The 26,508-nt window shown below is 35.8% G+C and overlaps 4 protein-coding genes across 9 annotated transcripts; 1 reads left to right on the forward strand and 3 right to left on the reverse strand.

Annotated features, from left to right (window-relative positions):
• Positions 1-103: 103 nt before the first annotated feature.
• On the forward strand, positions 104-3,758 carry Ric (Ras-related protein interacting with calmodulin). The gene is made up of 5 exons (XM_076764368.1): positions 104-381; positions 454-510; positions 626-699; positions 783-974; positions 1,036-3,758. The coding sequence occupies exons 1-5, from the start codon at positions 240-242 to the stop codon at positions 1,276-1,278; spliced, it is 708 nt and encodes a 235-aa protein (XP_076620483.1). The 5' UTR covers positions 104-239; the 3' UTR covers positions 1,279-3,758.
• A 3-nt stretch (positions 3,759-3,761) lies between these two features.
• LOC143341423 (uncharacterized) lies at positions 3,762-8,019 on the reverse strand. 3 transcript variants are annotated; one of them, XM_076764365.1, is made up of 6 exons: positions 6,854-8,019; positions 6,181-6,481; positions 6,035-6,095; positions 5,356-5,526; positions 4,459-4,552; positions 3,762-4,284 (listed from the first exon to the last, which is right to left on the reverse strand). In XM_076764365.1, exons 1-6 carry the CDS (start codon positions 7,018-7,020, stop codon positions 4,278-4,280), a joined length of 801 nt encoding a protein of 266 aa, XP_076620480.1. In that variant the 5' UTR covers positions 7,021-8,019; the 3' UTR covers positions 3,762-4,277. The 3 variants fall into 3 exon arrangements, with proteins under 3 accessions (XP_076620480.1, XP_076620482.1, XP_076620481.1); XM_076764367.1 differs by lacking the exon at positions 5,356-5,526; XM_076764366.1 differs by lacking the exon at positions 3,762-4,284 and having other exon boundaries at positions 4,459-5,526.
• A 137-nt stretch (positions 8,020-8,156) lies between these two features.
• Positions 8,157-20,700, reverse strand: Hcf (Host cell factor). 4 transcript variants are annotated; one of them, XM_076764364.1, is made up of 7 exons: positions 19,694-20,700; positions 18,148-18,855; positions 17,917-18,062; positions 14,939-17,836; positions 14,630-14,857; positions 14,156-14,540; positions 8,157-13,982 (listed from the first exon to the last, which is right to left on the reverse strand). In XM_076764364.1, the coding sequence occupies exons 1-7, from the start codon at positions 19,851-19,853 to the stop codon at positions 13,861-13,863; spliced, it is 4,647 nt and encodes a 1,548-aa protein (XP_076620479.1). In that variant the 5' UTR covers positions 19,854-20,700; the 3' UTR covers positions 8,157-13,860. The 4 variants fall into 4 exon arrangements, with proteins under 4 accessions (XP_076620479.1, XP_076620478.1, XP_076620477.1 ...); XM_076764363.1 differs by having other exon boundaries at positions 8,157-13,985; XM_076764362.1 differs by having other exon boundaries at positions 17,911-18,062.
• Positions 20,701-21,679: 979 nt separating this feature from the next.
• On the reverse strand, positions 21,680-26,375 carry Alphacop (coatomer subunit alpha). The gene is made up of 5 exons (XM_076763692.1): positions 26,197-26,375; positions 24,645-25,869; positions 23,630-24,577; positions 22,402-23,556; positions 21,680-22,326 (listed from the first exon to the last, which is right to left on the reverse strand). The coding sequence occupies exons 1-5, from the start codon at positions 26,274-26,276 to the stop codon at positions 22,090-22,092; spliced, it is 3,645 nt and encodes a 1,214-aa protein (XP_076619807.1). The 5' UTR covers positions 26,277-26,375; the 3' UTR covers positions 21,680-22,089.
• Between the last annotated feature and the right edge of the window lie 133 nt (positions 26,376-26,508).

Raw genomic sequence — 26,508 nt, forward strand, 5'->3', positions numbered from 1 at the left:
AAAGCATAAATCCTAGGCATTAAGTGTCGCTTGGCGCGGTTCCGGGCCACTGCGAAAAACGACGGCTCCCAATCGCGATCAAACATGTACCGTATCTTTTCCGATCTAACAGCCGATACGGGTGTGTCTACGCGCGTGTTCCGATACGTGACCAAGTATGTCAGTCAGTTCGTAAAAGTGCGACGTGTGCCGTAGTCGTAGCAAGCATTAGGTTACCGGTAAACAGGAATTCCCTAACGATGTCAGCTGACATCCTGCAGGATAGAGGTGTAGCCTTGAATGGCAAGAACGATGTACCGGCAGCCCCGCAGCCAACTACCAGGGGTGGACTCAGAGTCTACAAGATCGTTGTTTTGGGCGACGGTGGTGTTGGTAAATCAGGTATTATAGTTTCTATCGATTACTACGAAGAACCTGTTGCAGTACATGTACATTACAGAAATCATCTTTTAGCTATCACTCTGCAGTTTGTCAGTCACAGCTTCCTTGACTATCATGATCCAACAATAGGTAAGAATTTCGTTTAGGGTGTCCAAGATGATAATTTCTTTTAAAAATTGCGATATTGCTTACTCGAAGTTTCTTAGCTTTCAGGGTAGAATCTAATCTTTTTTGTTATTGACAGAGGATTCGTATCAACAACAGGCAGTTATAGATGGAGAGGCTGCACTGTTAGATATATTGGATACTGCAGGACAGGTCAGATTCTTTTATTACAGGATTTATGCTTTTAAGATTCAACTGCTGGTTTGTTATATCCACTGTGTTTCTCTCGAATGTAGGTAGAATTCACAGCTATGCGTGATCAATATATGAGATGTGGAGAGGGCTTTATGATATGTTATTCTGTAACAGATAGGCATAGTTTTCAGGAGGCTTTAGAATATCGAAAATTGATATCTCGTGTAAGGGCTAATGAAGATACACCATTGGTGTTGATCGGCAATAAATTTGATTTACAACACCAAAGAAAGGTAGAAAGCTTGTGTAGAATTAGGATTTTTCGATTTCACGTGTATGATAATCACATTACAGGTAACTACAGAGGAGGGAAAGGCACTTGCTGATCAGCTTGGTTGCCCATTCTATGAAACATCTGCAGCACTTAGACAATTTATAGATGATGCATTTTACTCGTTAGTCAGACAAATTCGGGCTAAAGAGAGATCGCGGAATTCGGTGCGTAAGCACAGTCGCTGGTGGCGATTACGATCGATATTTGCCTTTATTTTCAGAAGAAAACAAAGACACAATAGCAATCATCACTATTCTCCATGAATGTGATCATTTTAATAGAGGTCCTATTGATAGCGTGTATTTTAAATTGATAAAACATAGCAACACAAACAGTTTAAACTTCCATAGATTACAACGAACAAAATTTTTTGTGATTTTTTACATTTTATAGTAATCTCTCTAGTTAGAGACTTATTCATTCACATCACACTGCCTTATCTTTAACCCCATTATATTTTGAACATAACAATGGAGACATAAAACATAGACTGCAATACATGGTTCTTATCATAGGCCCTGCAACATTATGTTGAATTAGGTTTAATTGTCTTTACTGCTCAAAAAGGAGTTGAACATAGGATATATTCTACTACATGATAAAGGTTTAGTTTTCTTGGGAGTACAGTTTTGATATGGCAGTAATATGACAGTAATAGTATTTTCACAATTCTCTGTCTCCTGATACGATAGCTCTTTCATTATTATTTATTAAAAAGGCTGTTAATGTTATTTATAGTATATTGTATTGAGCAAAGTAATAGATAATTGAAATTGAATGCCTAATCCATACAGGAATAGTTTACTTATGTACTGTTTAAATTATTATAGTCACAACCAGTTGTTGTCTCTTTCTATGCAGAATTTAAATTTTAATTGCCAGAATACAACTGTTACATATGACCAAAGAAATTAACATTCAGTGCTGAGGTAACATAAAATACAAAGTAAAGAATTTGTAAATGCGAGATGTAGGGAAAGCTTTATAATACTAACTGTTATCTTGTCCTAATTAATGATACGAAGTTAACAATTGAATTTTATTTATACTAATTTAATTTTTACAGAAATAAGATTTACGAATGATTTTATATTGAATTAAAAGTAGATCATTATAATGTATATGAAAGTTATAATTATTTGTAAAGTTTACAAATGTTACATATTTAAAAATCGCACAAAGTGTAAGCATTTTTAAAAAGACATTTTACGATCAAAAGAAATATTTACACGAATATATTTTTATGTTTAAAGATTAAACAAATAATGATAGCTGTTTGCAATGGTATAATGAGTCGACAGAATTTTACATTTGTGGACTACCAAAACTTCTGAAATGACTCCTAAACAAAATCGAAGTTTTTTAAATTAAAACTAACACTATATACATATACATATAATAGATTCTATTTTCACGATTCCTGATATTTGTTATTTATTGAAATTTTTAACTCGCGCAGCTTCAGAATACACGCTTTCATTTTTAGAGTGTGTAAGGAAGTATACAGTTATAGACGAATCGTGACAGTTTAGCGATATATTAATAGAATGATATGCTTTAAATAGTTGCCACGTAATAGAGCAAATTTCTAATGGCAAATAGTCATAATATAAAAGAAAAGAATAGTTAAATGTAAGTTTATATACTAAACATCTAGTCGTTACTTAATGTTTCCTAGTCAAGTTTTGCATTTTGTTATACACATAATAATTTACAGTTTAAATATGCAGTTATAAAATTTGATTAAACACAATTTAACACGATTGTTTGTATGTTTATGATACCCTATAAATATTTATATACGTTAGTATTACATTCGTTATAAATATTTTATAAATACTATACTATTAATAGATACCGGTGATTAATATTTAATTAATATTAGTGACGATATTAACAAGAACTATTTTATTTTTTAGAATAAAATTAAAGTATTATTGTCAGAATTGATAATAAGTTGCATAGTGCACACAGCTTCGCACCAATAAAGTAGGAAGTATTATTAAATACAAGTAAAGTGTGTTTGACCTTCAAATATTTGTAATGATGAAAGAGGCCTATAGTTGCTCTAGTTTCGTTAATATGTTTAGTATTTTATATAATTTTGAACATTTCACCATGGAGTATGTATATACATATAAAATATAGAGAGAACAAAAATGCGAATATGTACTATGTTAATACGAAAGAGAAATTTGTATAACTGTGTTTTCAGTATAACATGTAATATGTATTACTTAAAAAATCGAATTAGGTATACAAATGTTAAGAATTAGAAATGATATCTTACGAATTACGTAGTAAATTCAAGTCAGTTCTGTATACAAAATATACAGAAGAAACACAATTTACAATGACAATACGATAAAATATTAGAAAAAATATAAGTTTACAATATATTATCAAATTTTTTAGCAGAACAAAAAACAAAAGACGCATATAATATACATGCTCATTTTGATATTAAACAATAAATTTGATACAATTGAAATAAATTTATGTAAAATTAATATCGTATATGAATTGTAAATGTGATAGGCTGATTGGAAATATCAAAATAAATTATAAAAGTTTTGAAAATACACGAGCCTAATCTATAGACATTGTGTTTTGCAATACACAATATATATTCCATACCTCACCCTAAATACCAAAGTTATTATTCATATGTATTCTTCTGTATCCATTTTGTAGAGTTTATTATTAAATGTTTCTTGTAGTATAGGTTCATAATTATAAATTAATGTACAAGAATCATTTATTTTTCATAACATCACACCAGATACATTTAATAAATGTTCAATAATATATTCATTTCATTCAAACATGACCTAGTTGAATATACAATTCAGAGTAACAACACAATTTATTCCTATCAACTAATGTAATTTTAGTTTTTATAAACTTATCAGAATAATAATTACATTTATTTTAGTGAAAAATTTAATTATAGTTTAAAGTAATGAGAAATTCTTTGAAGGAGTAAAACTTTAATATATATGTATATAAATCCTACATTGTATAAATAGAGTATATTGGCACTCAGCTTTGAAGTTTTTTCTTCTTCCGTGTAATTTTACGTGTATTTCGATTCAAGTTACCAAATTATAAAAGATTTAAAATTTGGATTATTTTTAAACAGATTATGCGAAGTTATAATTCTATCATTTATTATTAATTACCAGTTGTTTCTGCTTTCATTTCTCGATCTCTTTCAGTTTCTACTACGTTGCCGTCCATGGATCCTGCATTCCCTTGTTTATTATTTTCTATATAAGTCACAACAAAAATGAAATAATTTGAATTTGAATTTTTTTGCTATTTGTGCTTGAGAACAATACAAATTAACGCTAAAATTGATCGCATATATATGCAAAATTATAGATATAATAATGAAGAGTGAAGTTTATAGTTATGATGCATGTTTAAATTATAGTACATACGTAGTTACCACTGTACTCCAATTTTCTATTTTTGGACTGTCCTCACCGTCGTCATTTGAAGTGTTATTGTTTTGTTGTTGTGGATTTACTTCAGCTGAAAGTCATGTAAACTAAATTACTACTCTACAATGAAACAATAAAGACGTTTCTGAAAGATTTAATTACAATTTATTTTAAGTACAAATAAACCATCATTATTAAATAATATTTTAATAGCCCTTGATATTAGTGTAGCCATCACCAATTAGTTAGTTGACGTATTTATTAATAACCTTTTTAATCCAGACTCTCGCAATTAAAAGTATAAATCCACATTAATTATTAGTACATTTATATTTATATCTTCTTTAATACAGATATATGAATGTGTGTCAGTATGTTTAAAAAGAATCACAATAAATGAAAATATTGTACACTATACTAAAAATGTATAATATTCGTGTAATTTTTATTTTTGAATAAGTTGATACAAATACATAGAGTGAAATCTATGATTAATGTTATACTTCATACCATTCTAGAAAATTGATATAACAGGTAAATTTGCGATAACAAAGGATAACTAAATCACAGAAAAACTGATTGACTACATTTGTAAATCATCCTATTTTTAGTAACAAAATGTGGAGACATTGGTATTTCTAATTTTTATATTATGAATGAAAATGTATTCCTTTATATTGTGGTAGCTAATATGATGAAAGTCATACTTCTATACATGTTAAATAAATAAGCAGTGCAATATGTTCATTAACCAAGTTGCCTAATCCGTATGAACAGAAGTTTGATGGAGGAGCACAGAAAATACAACGATTTTATACAGAGTTACTAGAGGAATGTTGCTTTAGTTTTTTGATAGTCTTCTTTTACCCTGAGGTAGGAGAAAAGTATCACTACCTTTCAGCATTGTAACTGAGAGGCGAGGACCTAGGCGCACAGCGCCAGGTGGGTCTGTTGGAAGAACTGGAATACCATGATACTTCAAACCACGTTGACCAGCTACAGATACTCTTACAGCTGCCTCCGGAAGAGGACCCAACTGAGTCTTGTTAATGAGTGTTCTTGTAGCTAAATTGACAAACCCCCGGAATGTCTTATAATGCTATATCAGTTGGTAGTATACAGAAATGAAAGAAAATCGTAGTTGCGGCAAGTAGTGAGTGTCGGCAAATAGCCGTCCAAGCCTTTTTACCAGAGATGTGCAAGAACCCGATGGTCGGGATTCCCGATATTTCGGGTTCTCGCACACCTCTAGTAAAAAGGCTTGGGCGGCTATTTGCCGACACTCGTCCGCAAAGGATTAATGCTTCTATCAATACCCCAAAGATGTTAGAATTGTTTAGAAAAATATTATTGAAAAAGTTATCAAAATTAATTCCTAATTTGAAAGGATAACATCACATTAACAACTCAAGTTAGAATGGGATATTACTTGGTGTGGTTCCATTCGTAAATACAAGTAGCAAATACTCTCAATTATTTCAATTTTGATTTATACTTTTGTGAAAATATGGTTGAAAAAACATGAAATAAAATAAACTAAAGTTAGAAAGATACATATAACATTGTAACTTACATTGCTGAGTAACTGGAGTTTTATTGCATGTAAGTTTGATCTTATCAAGTTCATCCTTCAGCTGCAAAAGAAAATTGATATTATTAGAAAAATTTATCTATCAAACTATATAAAACAGAAATATATTTTTGTAGTAAAATATATACCTGATCTACTTCTTCCTGTAACTTTTTATTTTCATCTTGCTTTACATCTAACTGTGTATTAAAAGTGACTTTTTCCAGTCTTAAGGTTTTTAATGTTGCAGTTTTGGTAGCATCTAATTTATTCAATGAATCCAATTCACTTTTGCACATAGTAACAGAATCTTCCAATTCTTCATTTTTCTTCTTCAGATCTGCCTGTTGCTCTAAACGTACATGTAGGGATGCTAATTCATCCTCAGCATTTTTATACCTCTGCTGTAGGTTTCCACGTAATGTGACACATTGATCTCTTTCTTCGGCGCTAAAAAAGAAGTATTTCAAATCATTTTATTATAATCTTTTAACTTGAATGTCTAGAGATACAGTAAATAAATAGTGGCCAGTGTTCCTTCATCCTGCACGAATATTAATATCATATACACATATTTTTTGATAATTACCAGAACAAAAATATTGACAGAATAAAAATCACTTTTAGTTGGTGCATGTTTAACAAATATTTTGCAAACTTCAAGATAATGGAATCTGTCACAAATTGTATAAGCAGTATTGTCAGAAACGAGTAGCGAACATTAAAAGTAAGAAACACTAATACGTAAAATATATTACGTTATTGTTTACATTGAAATAAGCGACGCATAATATAAAGAAATATTACGATATAGCATAATACCTGATTTTAAGTTGTTCGTTCAATTCGTCAATTTGTCTAACTAGTTCAATATTTTCCGAGGATAAGGTCCACCAGTTGCAAATCAACATTAAACAAGCGACAAGAAGTCCTCCGACAAGGAGGGGAGGACATCGTCCTCCTCCGACTCTCATACTGTCAATTCCCATTCCTTATTTATTGTATCCTGTATTTATCAGATGCACATGTGTTTCGTTGTTTTGCACGTGTAATGAAAAATCGATTCTTGCTCTGTGTCACTCGTGTTCCAATTGAGAAAAAAAGCACCGAACCAAGGGATACGTAATTCTATCAACTGTCACGGTTCATTACTGGCGATTAACTCAAACGAATGAAAAGAACAACACTCTTTTTTTAGCCTTTTTCCAGGAAGCAGCTCACTTTCGGAACGATCGTCGTGCGACTTCAACGAAAGAAAACGTGCATAACGTGTCGTGGGCGTATTCTGATACACACTACCGGTACTGACAGCTGCGTAAATACATTTTATCACGATAAATACGAAGCCACGGCACGTAGCAACGGGTCGGGATCTTTAACGCGTATCAAATGATTTCGATTATTTATTAGTAATTGCGACATTAGCGTTAAAACGGTTTAAAAATCAATGCGGTGCATTCCTCGCGCTGGGATAACTAACAGTGACGACTGGTGTCGACTAACCACGGCATACACACACACGCATTGGACGCATATACATATAGACATAACCTGATAGGACTGCATGCACACATTTTACACGCGTATGTAGGCACATATTCATTAACGAGTTGACAGCACTGATCTTTATGTACAGAGTATATAGAGATCAGTGGTTGACAGACCATCGAGTACATACATAGACGGTAGGTTCGGCTCCTACAGGATACTGTTTTTCTTTATCCTTATACTGGAAAATTTATAAAGCTCCTGTAGCGTTGTCTTGCATCCGGCAGTGGGAAGATTCACTTGCTACTCCGCTAACGTATCGCGATGCATTATTGTCTCGTGAATTACGCGCGATAATATTTTGCAGGTTTTTGAGCACCTTCAATACCGAATACAACAGATACAATATGCATCTTTAAACAGTATTAATGTAACGTAATCTTTTATATTAACGACATTATGTGTATTGTTTTGACTTGAACACTCGAAGGGGATATTTTTAACCTGACAGCGACAAACAAGCAGAAAATAAATACGATTTGCAACGTAACTTTTCATAAATTGTCGAAGTTAACAAATCTGACAAAACATGCCGTAATCGAGAGTACGGGAAAACGCTTATGAAGAAATGCATACGTACAAAAGTCACATTTATTCTGTTCTCTTTATTATATATAATATATATTTACTTAACACTGTACCATTGAAGAGAATTCATAGCTGAATAGAGTGAAAAGTATCGTGATCACGTTTTGAAATCAAACGACAAGAGACATGTACTTAGAAACTCGACGTTCAATTCATCGTGACACGATTTACCGAAAGATGACTGGTTCAAGAAACATCGAAACTCTTTTCAACTAATTCATTATAACGAGTAACATAAAAAGAGACCTACAGGCGTGCGGGTCGCAAGGTAATTTCGTCGTATACAGTTTTCAAGTTTGTTCGCTTACGATTTACAAAAAAAAAAAAGAACATAACATTTTTACACAGCGTCACGTACAATTAATTCGATGAATACTTTTAGTAATGTCTACAACTGAAAATGGTTCGTACGTTCTATTGTCTGTGCCTGTTTCACGACAAATAAGTTTCTAATAAATGTACAATTCAAAATAAAATAAAATCACTCGTGAATCGCAATATCGGTGTAACTAAATACGCATGATGCACGATATTGGTTTTCCCTTACGCTCTTTTTTAAACGCCAAATTGGCTTTAATCATAAACGAACGCCCCATCGTGTATGCACAAATTATTATCGACATCGTTACAAGTTTTATCTCTTACGTGCAGCGACTTCGTCTGCGCGCGAACGAAAATAAAATATATGAGAAATTTAATATACGTGTGTGCTCCCAGCATCTGTCGGCACCCGGCATCATTGTCATGCGAGACATGTTTGTCCTGAATGTCGATCATCCACTTTTACTTCCTAAATCTGGTTACGCTGATGTTCGCCAACGATACGTAACATTTGAGCTAGACGTCGAAAAATAATCTATCGTTGCAAACGTCGTACCTTGGTGTTTCGCAACTCGTATGTATTTACATGCATACATACTGTACACGGAACACGTCCCACCTAACTTTATCGTTTGAAACGATCGACAGCCGTGCTGTTCTGAAAAAACTGTGCTATCGACCAACCGAAACAGCTGTTTATTTCAGATAAGGAACAAAAGCTAACCACGTATACCTTTCCATGTTTTTTCCATGCAACCTCGTACCGTGTTATCATTACTGCCATAATTCATTAATGCGTATCGTTACGATAAAACCTAATTACATAACCTGGTGTAATTTTGTACAATGCAAATAACGTTTGTATCGAAAAAATCAGGTGGAACATGTAGTATTAACATCGAGATGCGTAGAAACGTTTTCACTTTTCGCGAAAGATATTCGATCGGAGGTACACAGTTTTCTTTACGAGACTATCGTCGAAAAATCGGTAACTTCTCGGCATCTCTTTCATATCTGAAGTTCGCATCTTCCTTCTGTCTTTCTCTTTCTATATATATATATAGTCGTAAATGGGTTTTCGTAAAGGGGAAAGAAAATCTCGAAGGTACCGTTTTTCTATAATATAGATACATCCGTACTGACTACTATGAGTAATTTTATGTCGATTTTTGCGTACATGAATATTGTCTTTTCAATCTGTTCATTACTTTCTGGGTCGATATGGTGTTTTTTTTTCGCGGGATCACTGTGTTTTTGTTCTTTCGGTTAGGTTTGAAAGTTTTTTTTTTGCTCATTTCTATTCCGCTGTGACAGATCGATACATCTCATTGATCGGAAATGCGTGTAGAATTGTACACAGAAATTCATGTTTTCTTTCGTTCGTTCTCCGTTTTTTTTTTTTTTTTTTTTTTTTTTTTGTTCATATTCTCTCGCAATTACGAAGCTGCGCCTTTTCAACAGCAACTGAAACTCTTCTCTGCGATCCACGGTTAACTAAATCGTATCTGACGATCAGATTTCGACGTATGTCGGACGCCCAATGATGTCTAAAACGCAATAGGAAAATATTGCACTAATCAGCTCGGAAATTAACCTGCATGTTTCTCTTGCGTCGATGCAAAGCAATCGGATCTCAGAACGTTGAATGTTCTTGCGACTTCTTAACGTGTATATAAGACAGTCTGAACAAACACGATCGAACAATGGTATTACTCGATGAAAGGAATATTTAATACTTGTTTAAATCGCGCGTCGTTATCTTTTTCGTTTACTTAAATCGCAGACCCTATAAAAGTACGTTGTTTTGCTTCCCCCGAAATAATAAATGTTACAAAATGTGCGACACGGTTTTTAAAAAAGTACATAACTTGTTCTATGTGCAGGCGTTTTGATTATTAGCGATAATTGTTTCGCAACGATGTACTAACGTAAATTTGTTACAGCGGTGTATAAAATTCGAATCTGTAAATGTTGTTCGATTTCTCTTAAACGATACCGGGTCTGCGATCAGGCACACTAATTTTGTAAATGTAGTTTTAAACATTTGAGAATATCTAACACGTTTCAAATGATTTATTTACAAAATTCGGTAAATCTTCAGAAGATATGTACGAGAAGTCATTCCGATTCGTTATTTTTTTAAATCGTAGTCAATTTTCGAAATTGAGGCTTCGCTCGTGAATCTTTGGAATTATTCTTCTCGTATGCACCGTCTCAATTTTACCTAATAATATTTTAGTACCTTATTGGAAAGGATCAATTACACACGAATTTTTATTTTTATTACTAAAAAACAGTTTTAAAATTGCTCGCAGTGACACGTATACCGAGAACGTGAAATTTCGTCGAAAAATACAAATGTATATTATTCAGTAATCATTGCAGGTTGAGTGCAGTGCAATATGATCCGTTCTTTTTTTGGCGTAAACACGCCATATTTGCAAAGAGACTTCGCCGCTGATGCGAGACTCTCGCAGATCATTTATCGCGGCATTGTTTCTTTTTTTTTTTTTTTAATTCCTCTAATGCGTATAATTCGCTTTTTATACGTTTCGTATTTCACGTACGTTCATGCAAATTGCAATCATACTAAAGTTGTTTTATGTTCTAATCACGTAGAAAAAGAGTCTATAGTAAAATCGTGGTCCGATGTTGCTGTTTACTTTTTCCAATGGTTTTATGACAGAACGCGGTTTTTGATCCGTTCGAACATAGTTTATACGTTAAGAGAACAAAAAGAATATACTGCAATCGTCTGAGACTATGGTTTCTTAATTGTTAAACTCTTTGCCTCGTATACTACAGTAAAGCAAACTAAGAAAAAACATAACTCATTGTGTTCGTGTGATATTTGCTTTCGTTACTGCCAAGAGGTATCGATCAACAGAAAGGCAACACGCGAAACGTAGACAGTGTAAAAGAGCAGAGAGATGAAATATTTTACAGACTTGCTTTATGATAGAAATACTTTAAAAGTGTTTTATACACTCGTTACATTGTCCTAGCAATTCTTCTCAATTAACATAGTAACATTGTACATGTCATTCCTCTTTAAATCGACTAATAACGATTAAACAACCAAAACTTCCTATACTAAAATTAATAAGAACCTAAACTGCACGAATGTATTAAGAAATTTCTTTTATTCAATACCAAAGTACCCAAAGCGATCAATCTCTTTGTAAGTTTCAAGCATACAACAGACAGATTATGACACTGTTATTTGAATGGTAAAATGAAATTATATACGATTTTTGTTTAGTAATTTTAGTATAGTTACAGTTTTAAAGATGTATGTATCTACAGCGTAAGTACAGATCCTTATTATAAATGTCGCTATAGTGAAATAACGAGTATTTCATGTATGATTTTTTTTCTATATTTATTCATAGCTTCCTTTCAATATATTTGGATATTCCATGGAAAGTATAAATGCATTAAGAGTTACTTTACAAAGAACAAAATCATAGTACCACATACACGTACATTTCAAAATATTTTATCTGCACAGTGTTTATGATAATTATGAACTAATATTCCAGTATGGTCTAGTGTCATCTCCTGTCAACAAAATTTACAAATCAAAGTGAAAGAACTAATAACTTTCTATAAATTAGTCGTACAAATATCCTCGATAACAAGCAGAGCATATGTTGCCTCGTTTTTTAAAAAATATTTTAGTTTTCCATTGACATTGAATGTGAATCATATTTTGAATTTATTATAGAAATTATAGTTTATATTGCGCCCTAAATTAATACAAAGTTATTAGTTCTCAAGGTCGTTTACTTTTTTCAACACACTTTGAATTCCAGTTCATAAGGTATTGGTTAATGTAAAATTTAGCGTAAATATTAAGCGTTTAAAACGCTGTGTTAATGCTTAAGCTACAAGCAAATAACAAAACGGGTGTATTGATAATCTAAAAGTAAAATGTGCGCTTAAATTATTGCAATGTCAACTTAGCCCCAAGCTACCGAGACAGCTTTTGCAATTTGTTGGCTTTTCCAATCTCGGTTTTAAAAGCTTCCTAAACGTTTTAATTAAAATATATTATGCTCCAGACAACTAAGGATGTATATTTTTCCATAATGCATTACTGCGTGACTGTTCTTATTTTTTTTTATATAAATTTTTTCCTCTATGCTAATTAGACTTAGCATCTTAAAAGTTTAACTTTATATTAGATATAATATATTATAATAATACACTATTCAAATAATTATTTCGTTGCCATCTAAAAATATTCTTAACTTTCTTCAAATATTTTATTCCCTAAAATATCAACGCCTTTGAAATCAAATTAAAGTTTTCAAGAACAATATGTGCAATTCTACTAACTTAATTTTTTTTTTTTATACAAAATATCTCTGCATCGTTATTGAAAGCAACAACAAAATCGCAAAGGTAAATTTGTATCGCATGTGTTTAAAAAACCTTTTTAATACGTGCTCCTTTTTCTTATTGATTCCACGTTTTCTTTGCAATTGGCAGTAACAAAAGTAACCAGAGTAAAGTGTAGCACCGATGTTCTATACAGAAAAGGATGGTGTGATCAAAACTTCTGTTCCATACACTTGCATCGTATTACAAATTTTAGAGGAAATTTTAGACAAAGTTCTGAGAAGATACAGTATTTCCAATTACAATATTTACAATAAATATTTGAATGTAATAGGAAGTTTCCCGATTTTCAAAACATTAGACATTCTATACGCATATATATATATATCCCAGTAACGATGAAAAAATTTCAAAGTACGAATTAACTAAAATAACTTTGAACGAAGCTTTTATCAGGAGCTCCATATAAATCAACTAAAAATTCCGTTTCACCGTTTCATTTCGATCAGTAGTTATATTCAATCTTTGTATTAGAAAATAAAAGTGAAGGTGGTCAATATTTGGACGAAACTATTTGCCATGAAAAATGATGCAAGTGTAGCCATCATCGATATGTTACCACATTCATAGAAAGCACTGTAAACATGAAAAAACTTGTTTAACTCCAAAATAACCACCTTGCCATTTATTAACAGTACTCGTGTTATCTTTACAGAAAAATGTCGCGCATTCGCGAAGGAATAGGAGAATAACGGTGAGTCAGAAAACGCGGTACAGAAAGACCTTGTATTCGTATAGAACACTTAAAATACTTTTTAACCCTTATGTTTATACCTCAATCTAGCTATGGACACCTCTTCCATCGTTCTTTATCGTGCATTCATTTCTTTCATTTACTCGCATATCACGTCGCTTACTCAACAATACACTGTTTCATTATCGTTGTTAGGCGTGTGTACCAGCGGAAATTAAATAATGAGTAGCGCTGTTTGGATATTTGGGCTGTAAGAGGCCAAGGGAAAACAGGCTCACGAAAAATTATCACTTGGTGTTTCTGGTTTCACCTTCTTCTGTGGGGAGCTTGCTTGTGAGCGTATGTCTGTACCAGGTCTCTTCACCTGAGGGTTGCTCTTCACAGCAGTGGTTGGATCTGCTGATAAAAGATAGCTTAACTATCGATACTTCAATATGTTTAACTGTTTAATCATTACCACCAAAGGCGATACAATTTTACTACGATAATACAGATATATTTTATAGAATGTTAAGGTTTCCGCTAAATTGTATCCACTTCTTCCGTAATTAAGAAAACTCTAAACTAACCTTGTAACCACCTGACTTGCGTCGCTGGTCCATATCCTTTATCGTTTCGTGCTGCTATTCTAAATATTATGGCCGGTTTTGTAGTAGTATCAACGTGAGCGGCACTAAGGGAACTATTAGTCACCGAACAGGAATTATTCGAACCGCAATAGACTCTAATAAAAGCTAACTGATTTGGAGTCGATAGAATAGTCCTCGGTTCTCCATCATTATTCAACGCAGTACTAGCACTCCGCACTGCTAAATAGACAGAATACTCCAGAATAGGTCCAACGTTGCTAGATGGCGGTTCCCAAGAAATTTGAGCACCCTCTGCAGATTTGGAAATTTTGATAGCACTAGGTGCTCCGGGATACCCCGGAAGACACGTTTTGAATGCAGACACCTTAAAATTAAATAAAACCGTTCATATCGTGTTGAATATTCTGATTTTTTGTGGAATCATTTCGTTAGATTCCTAATAAGGTTACTTACCTCGCTCCAAGCACTTCTTCCACAACTATTCACAGCGGCAACTCTAAACTTATAAGCAGTTCCAGGTTCTAAGGCAATCTTGCTTCTTCCTTTGAAAATATCCATAGTCAATGGTTGCGTTATATCTAACGGCTCATCACCAGGTAAATAATAGTGTTGTACGGTAAAGCTTGTTCCTTTTATTACTCCCACGTCGTACCATTCTACCTCTTTCTTTTCGTCGTCATTCTATGGAAAAACGTTAAAGAAAAAATACATAATATAAAAATATTCAACTATAAACAAAGACATAAAAATATATCGTTTTACCTGTTCCATTTTTACTTTCATTGGTTGTTCCGCTGAACCTAAGGCAGCTGTAGCTAGTGTAGTTAATGCGGTAGAATCATCTCCACTTTCCGGTCTACTATCGTTTATTTTGTCTTGTTTCAAACTTTCTTTTTTAACTGGTTCCTCTTTTATTTCCACTTTTATCGGAGTCATTGGTTTTTGAATATCCAGCTCTTTTTCAAGCGGTGCAACACCGTTCATAGATGACGTCGGTGGTTCAGGAATTTTGTCTTGTTCCATCGGCTCGTCGGAGTGGTCTGCTTTCGCTTGCATATCAGGGGTGATGATGGGTGTGGTTATTGGCATATTTACATCGGTAGAAGGTAAGGAAGTGTCTGTGATCATCGGTTCATCAGTGTCTTCCAATTTTTCCATTGAAGAACTTTCATCAGGGAGGTCCATCGTTGGCTCAACGGCGTCATCTTTTTCCTTTTCAGCGTCTTGACTGTCTTCCTGAGAAAGTTGCGATATACTATCTTCGGGTGATAAATGTTCAGGAGCGGGTGACTTTTCATGATCAGAATTATATGTATCCATTGGCGTATCTTTTATATCGTTATTTTCAATTTGTTCAGTTTCATTTTCTAGCGGCTCCGTTGCGTCTGGCATTGACGCTTCTTCCGATGGAGCTTCTACAGATTCTTGTATGCCAGAAATTTCAGGTTTAGGTAGAGCTTCCTCCGACGATGGATTGGTTACAATTTGCATATCGTTTTCACTTGTTGGTTCTGGCTCGTTGGTAGTTTCCATAGGTATTTCACTTTCATCTGGCTGAGAATCAACAGAAGGTTCTGGTTCTAGTGGAATTTCTTCTGCAGTGCTCGTTGAAACAGGAGGATCAGAAACTGCTTCCGAAGAAATTTCCGGCTCTTTTGGGGTACTCTCTTCTATATGAACGTCCTCTGTAATTGCAGCACCAATATCTTCCTCCATATTCGCAGACTCTACAGCTGCCGGTTCTTCTTGATTTTCTGGCGCCGGATCTTCTTCTAAATCAATTTTATCGTTTTCTTCGTCCTCGGACAAAAGAATGTCTGCTGGACCATCAACCTGAGGAATCACAAAATTCCCATCCCCGTCGACTTGCATAGGTTCACCAGCTCCCATTTGAGAAACCAAAGCAGCTGCTGTGGTGGCCTCATTTCCGTTACAACTATCTTCCACTTTCCCATCTCCTGCTCCATCGTCCGCAGCCACCATGAAAGATAAACCTCCAGAGGGTTCCTGAACTGGATCTATTAAACCTGCTTCTGCAGCCAATGCAGCCAATGCTGCATCCGTTGTAGCAGGGCCATCAGAAGTGGATGCTAATGAAGCCGATGGTTGCTTTTGTGATGGAACAAATAACATTTTACTTGTGTCTATTGCATCCGATGCACTCGAAGTAGTTACTATCGAACTGCTTGTAGGCATGAGCGTAACTGTTTTTGCACCTATTCCACCAGACATCTGCAACGTCACGGGTTTACCAGACACTGTTACAGCTTCTGGTGTTTTTTGTATTTGTGGCATAGTAACGATCTGACTCTTTCCCGGATTGAAAATGGCTTGTGGATTTCCCTTGGTTGCAATAGTCACCGTCTTTGGTACGCCGCCCTGGCCTGGAACCGTGATGGTGATAGGCTTTCCTGCAGTTCCACCTCCCATTGCTCCAGACGAAACAACGATCATCTTCACTCCTTGCTGATTTGTCACGTGATTAGTAGCGGACAAGGGTAAAACATTGACAGGAGTAGTGATGTTGCCCGCTTGCCCGCTACCGGCTTGAGAAGTAGTGACAGCTTGTACAGCTCTCAAACCAGAGCCCGTTGTTACGACGATTATTTGATTACGGCCAACCAACCCGCCATTGCCTCCAGGTTTAGTAATCATTATCGTTTGCTTACCGCTGATGTTTTGACCTTTGCTCATGGCAACAATACTAGACGTTTTCATGGTAGTGAGAATTTTAGATCCTGCTACGGTATTAGGATTAACTAATCTTAATATCGTCGGCCCCTGGTTAAGGGGTTTTGCACCTGTTGCCTGTACCGTTTTGCCGGGAATGAGGCTGACTTTAGGCACAGTCGCTACCATTCCCTGGCCAGTTTTAAGAAGATGTACAATTTGAGGCTGACCGGATATATTTTGACCCGGTTTCTGAAGGATAATTTGTTTACTCTGTTGTGGAGTAGCGGTTCTCAGCACTGTTGCACCAGGTGCAGCGAAACGTATTTGCTGGCCAGGCTGAACGTTCTTCATTCTAATCGTATTAGCGGTGGTTTGTGGAAGGATTGGTACGTTATTCATACTTATTTTAGGAGTAGCGGCAGCCGCTGCAGCTAGGGCAGCAATTCCTGACATAGCAGCTGGTGTTTGGCCTGCCACTGTAGTATTAGGGGGTGCAGGTTGTTCGGTAGTTACCGGTGCTGAAGTAACGATCGGGGAACGAATTCTGATAAGGTTTCCAGCTACTCTTGGTGTCATCGGACTCGATGGTTTTGTTACAGCTTGCGACGATACCGGTTTTTGAATTGGACTCTGTACAGTCGACTGTATTCGTACAGGAGTCTGTGCTAGGGTTGGTCTGGCAGAAGTTGGAGTTGATGGAAGAGCAGCAACGGTTGTAATGGGCGGAGATGTTACAGGGACAGTTGCAGGCGTAACCACTGCCGGAGTAGTGGTGGGTGCGGTGCTGGTCTGTGTGCTAACTGTAGGAAATGTGCCAGTTGTTGCGGGAGGCATGTCGTATTTCTGAATTTGTAGTATGTAGTATTGCGCGGACGGCGTTGCTGTCCAACTAACTTCCAGCGTTTGCGTAGAAGCCCTTACTAATTGCACCCTGGATGGTGCAGGTGGTTTACTGACTTCGAGGTACCATAAATCTTTGCAGCAAACCTGAAGACAAGTTACATCATACTGCATTACGGATGAAACTATTCTCATAATGAAAACTAATTATAAGAACTAACCCTAACCTGATTGTTCCAAGCTTTACGGTATCCATCTCGACCAGACCACACATACAGTCTACTATGCACTCCAACAGCACAGTGACCAGCACGAGCACGAGGAACATTTTCTTCCAGAGAATCGACTGTCAATTGCTCCCACGTTAACGTTTCTGAAATAACATAAAGATTCTTCTCTTAAACACGATTAACATGTAATATATACAAAAAATTCATTCGATTTTAATACTAATTTACCTAAATTTAAACAAGCCAATGTACTTGTACACTTCCATTCCTTTTCGTGAGTTGCAACTTTAACATCATCGACGACAAGCGGTACCCATCCTCCGAAGACGTACATTCGATGACCAATTAAGGTGGCAGTGTGGAGAGACCGTGGTAAAGGAGTAGGTCCATGAACTACTGGTTTGTTCCAGGTCATCGAATCAACATCAAGAAACCATAAATCACCCAGACGGCAGCCGCTCATACCACCATAAATGACCAGACAGGATTTTCCGGTGTTGCGATCGGTATAAGCCACCCCGGTATGCGACTCCCTAGGTGGTGGTGCATGTCCATGCGTTTGCGGTACATCCCAGGCCGTTGCTCCATTAGGAAGTAATTCGAGAGTATACAGATCATTTAAATATCTTGGGATATTGTTTTTGGGATCGTCGCTATCGTTAGCCAAACCTCCGAACAGGAAAACCCTGTTACCAATCAGAGTAAAGCTATGTCCCAGTCGTGGACATGGTGGAGGATCATGTTTTGGTGGCTTTGGTTTTAATCTTTTCCATTCCCATCTGCTTGCTTGAAGTTCATAAAGTTCGTTCGAGTACTTTCCATATTCTACCATACCACCGAAAACCAAAATTCGGGTTCCATCAACAACAAATCCATATGCTGCACAGCCAGGTGGAATATCACCTTTTGTTGATGGTACAAACCATTGATTCGTTGCTGCAAAAAATATATACAAACTTAATATAAAAAATGAACGATCAGTTATTATTTTCAATATAGAGGATCAATTAGTATGTGTAATACATAAATAAATCAGAACGGTAAACATAAGGTTCAAATTTTAATTTAAAAGCAATATAAAATTCACGAAGTATCGTATCTAACGATTTTATTTATAATGATTTATTAATATTATTTATATTCTTAATAGTAGTATCTTATTACGAACAAATGTATTAACATGCATCGTGATATTTATTACGTTTATACGATAAGTTGTATACGTAATACGTATAATGTAATTCAAGAAAAGATTTCAAAATTGAACATAAAGTGCGCGCCTAGATACGCACGCGCGTAACAGTAAACGTAGCAAAAGAGAGAGATGCCGTGCGCATTCGTGATATAGAAGGGATGTGAAAACGTAAAATGAAAGAGTGGGAGGAGAAATAGGAACGGAAGGAAAAAAGAGAAGGAAAGGCGAAGCGTGAACGTGGAATGACGGGAAACGCGGCGCGTTGCATATCAGTGGTGGGGCGTATAGGACAGCAATGGCCGCTCCCGCGCGTATAAACATGAAAAATGACAGACCGCGCCAATTCTACCAATGAAACTACCATGATCCTCGTCAAATAAAATTCAGAAAAACACGTACAAATGGGGTATACTCGAAATAAATAGAATACACCGTCATAAGGCATCTGACATGAACATAATTCGTGTTTCGACGGTGATCCGGCCGGTGACCGTCTTGTCAACGTATGCCGCCATCTTGGATCGCGGGAATCATCAAGAACGGCGCGCACGAAAGACGCACAGCAGCGATGCAACTTACCCGTGTTATAGACATGAAGCTCGTCAACAATGCCCTCGTTTCCACCGCCGAAAACAACCATAAGGTCTTTAATAGCAACTGCCCTATGCCCATGCCTGGGTCTAGGCTGGGGCCCGGTCGGATTTGTGATCCGCTTCCACTTTAGCATGGGTGCCGCCATGATGGCCGTCGATCACATCATTTTTTCATACCCGCGCGACTATGCACCACCGAGTTACCCCTAGAGCAGTAGGACGCCCGATGGTTTCGAAGATAGTGCGCCCTTCCTTATCTTCAAACTTACGGTAACTTCGATATTCACGAATCGTATTCCCCCAAGTTGAATGAATTCGAAAGTTCGCACACTCGTCGAAAACTTACTACTCTAGATGTTCTTAGTACCGTCGATATCGTACGTCTCGATTCTAACCTCCCTTTATCTGTCGTATTTCACGGATCGTCTTTTCAATAAAGTCTTAACCAATAGTTCGGACAAACTTAAAAGCCAAATGAATAATTTTTAAGAAAAGTCCTAAATTACAAAAATTCTATACGATTTAGTAGACGTCTGTAATGCAACACGTACACAGAGACGCACACCGTATATTTACGTTCACGATGTTTACGGCACTGGTCTCACGTCTTCTAGTGTGCCCGCTCAGCGATCACCAATGGCCCGGCTGTGTATATATTTTTCACGTTGCACAATCATCGTTGCAGTCAAATAACGGTCGTGATCGTATATTTCACTGGAGGTTAATCTTTCGACATTACTCGCGATTGCTTTAAAATGAGAAGAGCCTCACGTCCCTTTTGAAACTTCCGTCAAACGGGCGAAAAACGGCGCGATAAAAGATTTCACTATGCACTGATAACCACTGTACAAATTACATGGATTGTAATGTATAGGCGGGTCAGGCAAAAGTGGCGAACATACAACAAGAGGTTTGTAGTACTTGCCGAAAAAAACTATTGCAATCAGTAGTTTGACGGCACGCACAAGCGGCCTCCGCAATCTTCGTCCACCATTGCCCACAACTTGCGTCGGTAACAACCGCATATGTTACCAACTCATCTTAGTCTGGGGATTTTTAGAAGTTTGTTCGATAAAATGCTTATTTCCATGTTTAGAACTAAATTCTTGTTGAGAACGTCCTAAATACGATCCCAAGATCTTGCTGAACTCCTTGTGTGGTACGCATCTGTCTATTACATTATCAGTGATCGAGTTAAATCGTAGAGAATTTTATTTTATCTAAAATTTGTAGTGTAATTATTTGATAATAGTCATTTATAGGTAGGTAAAATTATTCCATATTTAAAATATAATTTTATCCACGATTATAACATAATAATTTGTATTGCAGTGTGCAATACTAATCCCTGGCCAGAATAATGTGTGATCTCGACGGACCAATAAGATTTCGAACATATCATCGTCTACTGTTAACATCGTTTCCATCTTCTTGGTGAGTTATAATGTAATATGCAATATTTTTATTTAAACAATTATTCGCGATGAAATTATAACTACTTTTACCTAATATAGTCAACGTTTATTAGAAACAATTAAAAAACTTTTCACATAGAGTTACATTTCTTTGTCCCGCGTGTTTGAAAGTTTTGAATTTTGGAGGGAATTTCTCTAGTTAAAGAAAACTTTTTATTCGGTAGATGTTAGTTATGTGAGTATAAAAGTTATATTAATTTCACAACATTCTCGATTATACATTCAAATTTAAACAGGACGAACGGTTTGTAAAAGCTCGCGTTTCTGATGTTTTACCTTGTTGAAATACGTCGCCATGGTACCGTCGTATTGTTACCCATCAAACACACCCGATATGTGTTATCTATTGTTTATTTTGTAATAATTTAACAATGATCATTTCTAATTAATTTGAATCACTCTATCCTCTATTAACATATAAAAATTTGTAGCATAATAATGCTAGATTTGTCCGAAATACGTAACGAAAAGAATATTATACACAGTCACTTGAAAATAATATTTATTAAATATGCACACGATAAATTATACAAATCAGAGATATTTGAAACAAGTATACAAAATTCTATTAAAATCGTACATAATCTCTACTGAAGTTTAATTTTTTATAACACTATATTTTTAAAATATATTTTGCATTGTTTTAATATGAATTCATAATAACAATACGGATGTGGTACAAAATTCTTCTTCTTTTCTTCGGAAAATCACTGAAGGAAACATGTTTGTAAGATTTAGTAATATGTTTATGTTTCATGATATTTACAATACTTTGTTGGAATGACATAATACCTTTTACAGCTAACATAATTAACAAATAGCAAAATAAAATAAAATGCATTACAGTTTTTAGATGATCATGAGATTATCATTGCTAGGTACATTAATGCGAAATTATAGCAAAAAATTATCGGAATTGTATAGGGCTTATCCTCAGACCAATACATTCTTTACCAATTAGTGCAACTTCACAGACTTTACACACTGTATCTTTAAATTGTGGTAAATAACTTGCGCCGCATAATGGGCATTTGACTTCCGGTTTTCCTCTATAGATCGGAACAAACGTGCTTGCACACAACGAAAATGGATTATGTTCGTCGTATGCTAATTGATGCTCATCCACTGGGTTTTTATCGCATGCCTAAAAACGAAAAATGAAATAAAATATTATGTTATATTTACGTATGATAACGGGTACATACGACAAAATGCATACCTGTAAAATTTTCCTAATTTGTTGTGCTAATTCTGGTTTGGGTCCTAACTCAAGCAATCTCCTTGCAAAGGATGAAGCAGTTTTATAATTCTTTAGTTTGAAGAACATATTTACAGCTATCCTTAAAGTGAGAATTTGATGCACTGGTTGCAAATTGCAATGCGTAAAATAGGCTGCCATTTCGCAGATTCGTTTTTGTTCAGCTAGAGTAGCTTTAGGAAGGTTCTTCTTGTCAGTCTCCATTTTCAAACCTAGGATATACTCTCTGCAAATTTGAATTAGCTGCTGTGCTTCAGCAATATCTTGTCTTGTCTCGACAACTAGCAATGGCACGCTCAGTAAAATTGCTTGAAACTTTTCCACCGCTTCCGGGAATTTCCCGCCAGTTGTCAAGTGATAGCATACTTGTAGTCTCTGAACTAAATCGGTAAGATGTAACCCAATTGCTGGTAAACCGCCTTTGGGATTCGTATCTTTCCAATTTCGCTGAGGATATCCATACAACGAAGGTATATTTGGTAAAGTATCGAATGATGTTCGAGCCCGTGCGAAAGTATTCATAAAGAGATTTTGGAAAGCCCCAAATTCAACCACGCCGATTTGATCGTTCAATAATCTAAATGCAGTTTCGAAAGATCCAGCTAGTATATGATCCACGACTAACTGGGAATTATTCATCCAATGTTGCGTTGGCGGTACTCCTTTCGTTGGCGGCGAAAAGTAGCCATCTTCCACTGCAGTTACTGCAGTTTCAAGTTCTGGCGGTAGATCCACTTCTTCAACGTCCCATCCAGCGCTCTCTTCGCCTTCAGGAGGTTGTTCGATATCGCCACCTTCTTCATCGTCAATTCCTAACTCTTCGTCGTTACCCCATCCTTCAGCAGGCACTGTGTTATCATCTTCTGGAGCCAAAGCAGCAGCTACTTGACTCTTTCCTCGTGATAACATTGCACCCTCGAAGAAGCCTTTCGAAACTGTTAATAACGGCCAATTATTTTCGGCTTGTTGAATAGGAACTGGAGGTTGCAGGTACACTGCTCCTTTTTCAAGGGCAGAAAGTTCTTCACTCATGGAACTATACTGAATGTCATCTTCTGCAGATGAAATGCCGTGTATCTTCTCTGTTACATAAGCTAAAGATGCTTGGCCGGAATTCTGTAACACAAGATAAAATGAATATTCTCAAAAGAAATAATTAAATCTACAGTGAAAGATATTGAATACGTACTCGTAAAATTTTTGCGCGTTCATAAATATCACCAAGTAGCAAGCTACCCTGGTATTGTCCAGAAACATCTTTCCTAATTTCTGCGATCTTTATCATCTTACGTAACTTTTCTAAGTTACCAGTTATAAGGTAAAGGAACGATAACTTTTCGAAATTCTTAGTTCTCTGATAACACATCTCCACAACTTGATGATTACCCTGCAGTAAGGCTGCTTGAGCTAAGCTTTCCCAACAGGATTTTTGATCAAGGGATCTCGCGGCTTCTAAAGCGACTTCGATGTTTCCACATTCGAGTGCAAGACCGAAACGAGTTTTTTCTTCTTTGACAAAGTGTAAGGCAACTTCGGGATACCCCTTTTGTTGTAGATATGCAATTATAGACTGGCCAACGAGATTTGCGTTGCGAACCATGTGTAAAACTTCTTCGTACTTTCTGTTGATTAAAGCCAGTTTGAATTTATATTCGGTTGGATCTATTCGAAGAATCCTCGGCCTACATTCTCTGTCCAGGCAGTAAACTTGATTGCCTTTGACTCTAGTTACGTATATTGGTAGATCTAATGTACGGATGATCCCGTGATCACCGTTGTTGATTGCGTATTTAATATGATTACTGGTAGTGTAAATAAATACTCCAGAATCGTCCCAAGCTCCTGATTTCACTCTAGTGTTCTCGTGTACAGAGCAAAGGGACTCCAATCGGCGATTACAAATATTAACGGTATGCTTCGCGAGTAAAGCAACGTGAGACATATCGCTTGACCAAATTACATATCTACATTTCGAGATTTTTACTTCTGCTAATGTTCTCTTCTGCTGAACGTCAAAGAGCGTTACTTGGTCAGCATCGCGTAAAAGAAGCATACCCGTGCCGGCATAAAATATTTCATCGCAATTTGGAATCTGCACCTTTTTCGTAACTTCGTTTTTCAAATTCTTGATGACTAACTGCAACAAACATTTAATCAATTAGAATTGTCTGTGAAGCCATTTGAATTTTTTTCCAAATACGTACCGAATATGCTCTATCTAATACGGCAAATCGATTTCTAGCAACCCAAATGGCAGTGACACCAGAAGCCCGTTTTGTATCAGCATCGGTATTCGAATCACCCTCGCGAGGAATCATGTACAGATCATAAGTACTGTTTTCGATATTGTTAGGCGATCTTGTACAAATTAAAACAGCGTTTTCAGCTTGGTTGTATGACATGCTATACGGAGGTGTCTTTCCACCCCCACGTATTTGCATAACAGATGTATCTTTTGAAGTAGTGAAATCTAATTTTCGGAGGAAACGTTCCTTTACGTAATAAAGGACGTTTCCGTACACAGCATACGCTGGTCGTTCTCTCTCGAGTTTGAAAATGATCATTCCAGAATCATGACCAGCAGCAAAGAGATTTAAAGTAGGATGAGCAGCAAGAACCCAAAATCTTTCATGCTCTCTCCTAAACGTGTGTAAGCATGTGCGTTTTGTCATGTCCCAGACGCGGATACTCTTATCTTCTGCATTAGAAAGGATTAGATCTTGTCTAGGGTGGAACAAAACACAAGAAACATTGTTGTAATGTCCGCGGCAAGTATCTACCTCCCATGCTTTGGCATCATTCATCCTCCACATTTTAACCTGGCGATCATCTGCTCCAGAAACGATTAAAGGTAATGTGGGATGAAAACATGCCCAATTAACACCTCTATCATGCCCTTCAAGGACATGCTTTACTACAGCATCAGCTTGGCCAAATAAATCGGTTGCACCAGGATTTTTTAAATGATCTTCCAGGCCTCCTGGCCCAGGAGCAACATTTTTCTTTCTTAAACCTGATATGTCCCATACTCTAACAGTTTGATCTAAAGAAGCTGATACTATAATGTCTTCTGTAGGGTGGAACTGTGCACACATAACATAGTGATTGTGTCCAGTCAACACACAAATGCAAGTACGACTTTGCCAATTCCAAATACGGATGGTCTGATCATCCGATGCACTTAGAATCCATGGGTACTCTTGATGGAATACAAGTGTTCTAATATAATCTAAATGACCTAATAGAGTGAAAATGCATCTGCGTTGTTTATAATTCCATACTTTAATCTTATAATCGTCACCACCAGATACAAATAATGGTTGTTGATTATGGAAGCAGATTCCACGAACAGGTCCATCATGTTCATCAAATTTATCTAATAGGGTACACATACGATAGTCCCATAACTGTATAACTCCATTGTGTAAACTATAACATATAAATTGACATTTTTGTTAAACTAAACAATTAAATGTAATTGTTTTAAAAATATGAAATATGTAATATTTTTGTTTCTTTCCATTTCTATTTAGTTAAATATAATAAAAATTCTGTGAATAAATTTTCATTCATGCAATATTTTATTTTAAGCATGTTTCATACAATCTTAAAAACAAGATAGTATTCTATACAATTTTATTAATTTGACAAAACTTAATATTTCTTAAATATCAATGAAATACGTGTCACTTATTGAAATATATTTTAACAATTTATAATAAAAAATAACGAATGGTGAAAATTCATGCCCTCTACCTTGCAAGAACCCAAGGTCGTTTTGGATGAAAGGATAGCCCTTTTACACGAGCGGATTTTGTTTCAAACTTCGTCAACATTTTTTTCTAAGTGTCAAACAAAATGATGTAATTAAAGAAACATTCCTTACTCCTAACCTTTGAAAATTTGACACGACTGAAGACACGTCACTAATCCTACCATGAAATACAGTATCTCAATAGATGTTCGCATGAAGTTTTGCATGGATGCAGTACTCCATCTGTACATACAAGAAATATCTAACATTTCAATGTGTTTTGTTACGCATTCGCGTGACGTAGGGTTGATGTA

Source organism: Colletes latitarsis, chromosome 4, assembly GCF_051014445.1.
Source record: "Colletes latitarsis isolate SP2378_abdomen chromosome 4, iyColLati1, whole genome shotgun sequence".
In the NCBI taxonomy this organism is placed as follows: domain Eukaryota; kingdom Metazoa; phylum Arthropoda; class Insecta; order Hymenoptera; family Colletidae; genus Colletes; species Colletes latitarsis.

Coding starts and splice junctions, on each gene's coding strand:
- Ric (XM_076764368.1), top strand. CDS start 240: ATGTCAGCTGACATCCTGCAGGATAGAGGTGTAGCCTTGAATGGCAAG. Junction 700..782: donor TATTGGATACTGCAGGACAG/GTCAGATTCTTT, acceptor TCTCGAATGTAG/GTAGAATTCACAGCTATGCG. Junction 975..1,035: donor ATTTACAACACCAAAGAAAG/GTAGAAAGCTTG, acceptor ATCACATTACAG/GTAACTACAGAGGAGGGAAA.
- LOC143341423 (XM_076764365.1), bottom strand. CDS start 7,020: ATGGGAATTGACAGTATGAGAGTCGGAGGAGGACGATGTCCTCCCCTC. Junction 5,527..6,034: donor AACTCCAGTTACTCAGCAAT/GTAAGTTACAAT, acceptor TTGTCAATTTAG/CTACAAGAACACTCATTAAC. Junction 4,553..5,355: donor CTCAGTTACAATGCTGAAAG/GTAGTGATACTT, acceptor CATGACTTTCAG/CTGAAGTAAATCCACAACAA.
- Hcf (XM_076764361.1), bottom strand. CDS start 19,853: ATGGCGGCACCCATGCTAAAGTGGAAGCGGATCACAAATCCGACCGGG. Junction 18,063..18,147: donor ATTGGCTTGTTTAAATTTAG/GTAAATTAGTAT, acceptor ATGTTATTTCAG/AAACGTTAACGTGGGAGCAA. Junction 13,986..14,155: donor GCAAGTCAGGTGGTTACAAG/GTTAGTTTAGAG, acceptor ATCTTTTATCAG/CAGATCCAACCACTGCTGTG.
- Alphacop (XM_076763692.1), bottom strand. CDS start 26,276: ATGTTGACGAAGTTTGAAACAAAATCCGCTCGTGTAAAAGGGCTATCC. Junction 25,870..26,196: donor CGACCTTGGGTTCTTGCAAG/GTAGAGGGCATG, acceptor TATATGTTATAG/TTTACACAATGGAGTTATAC. Junction 24,578..24,644: donor TATTAGATAGAGCATATTCG/GTACGTATTTGG, acceptor TGTTTGTTGCAG/TTAGTCATCAAGAATTTGAA.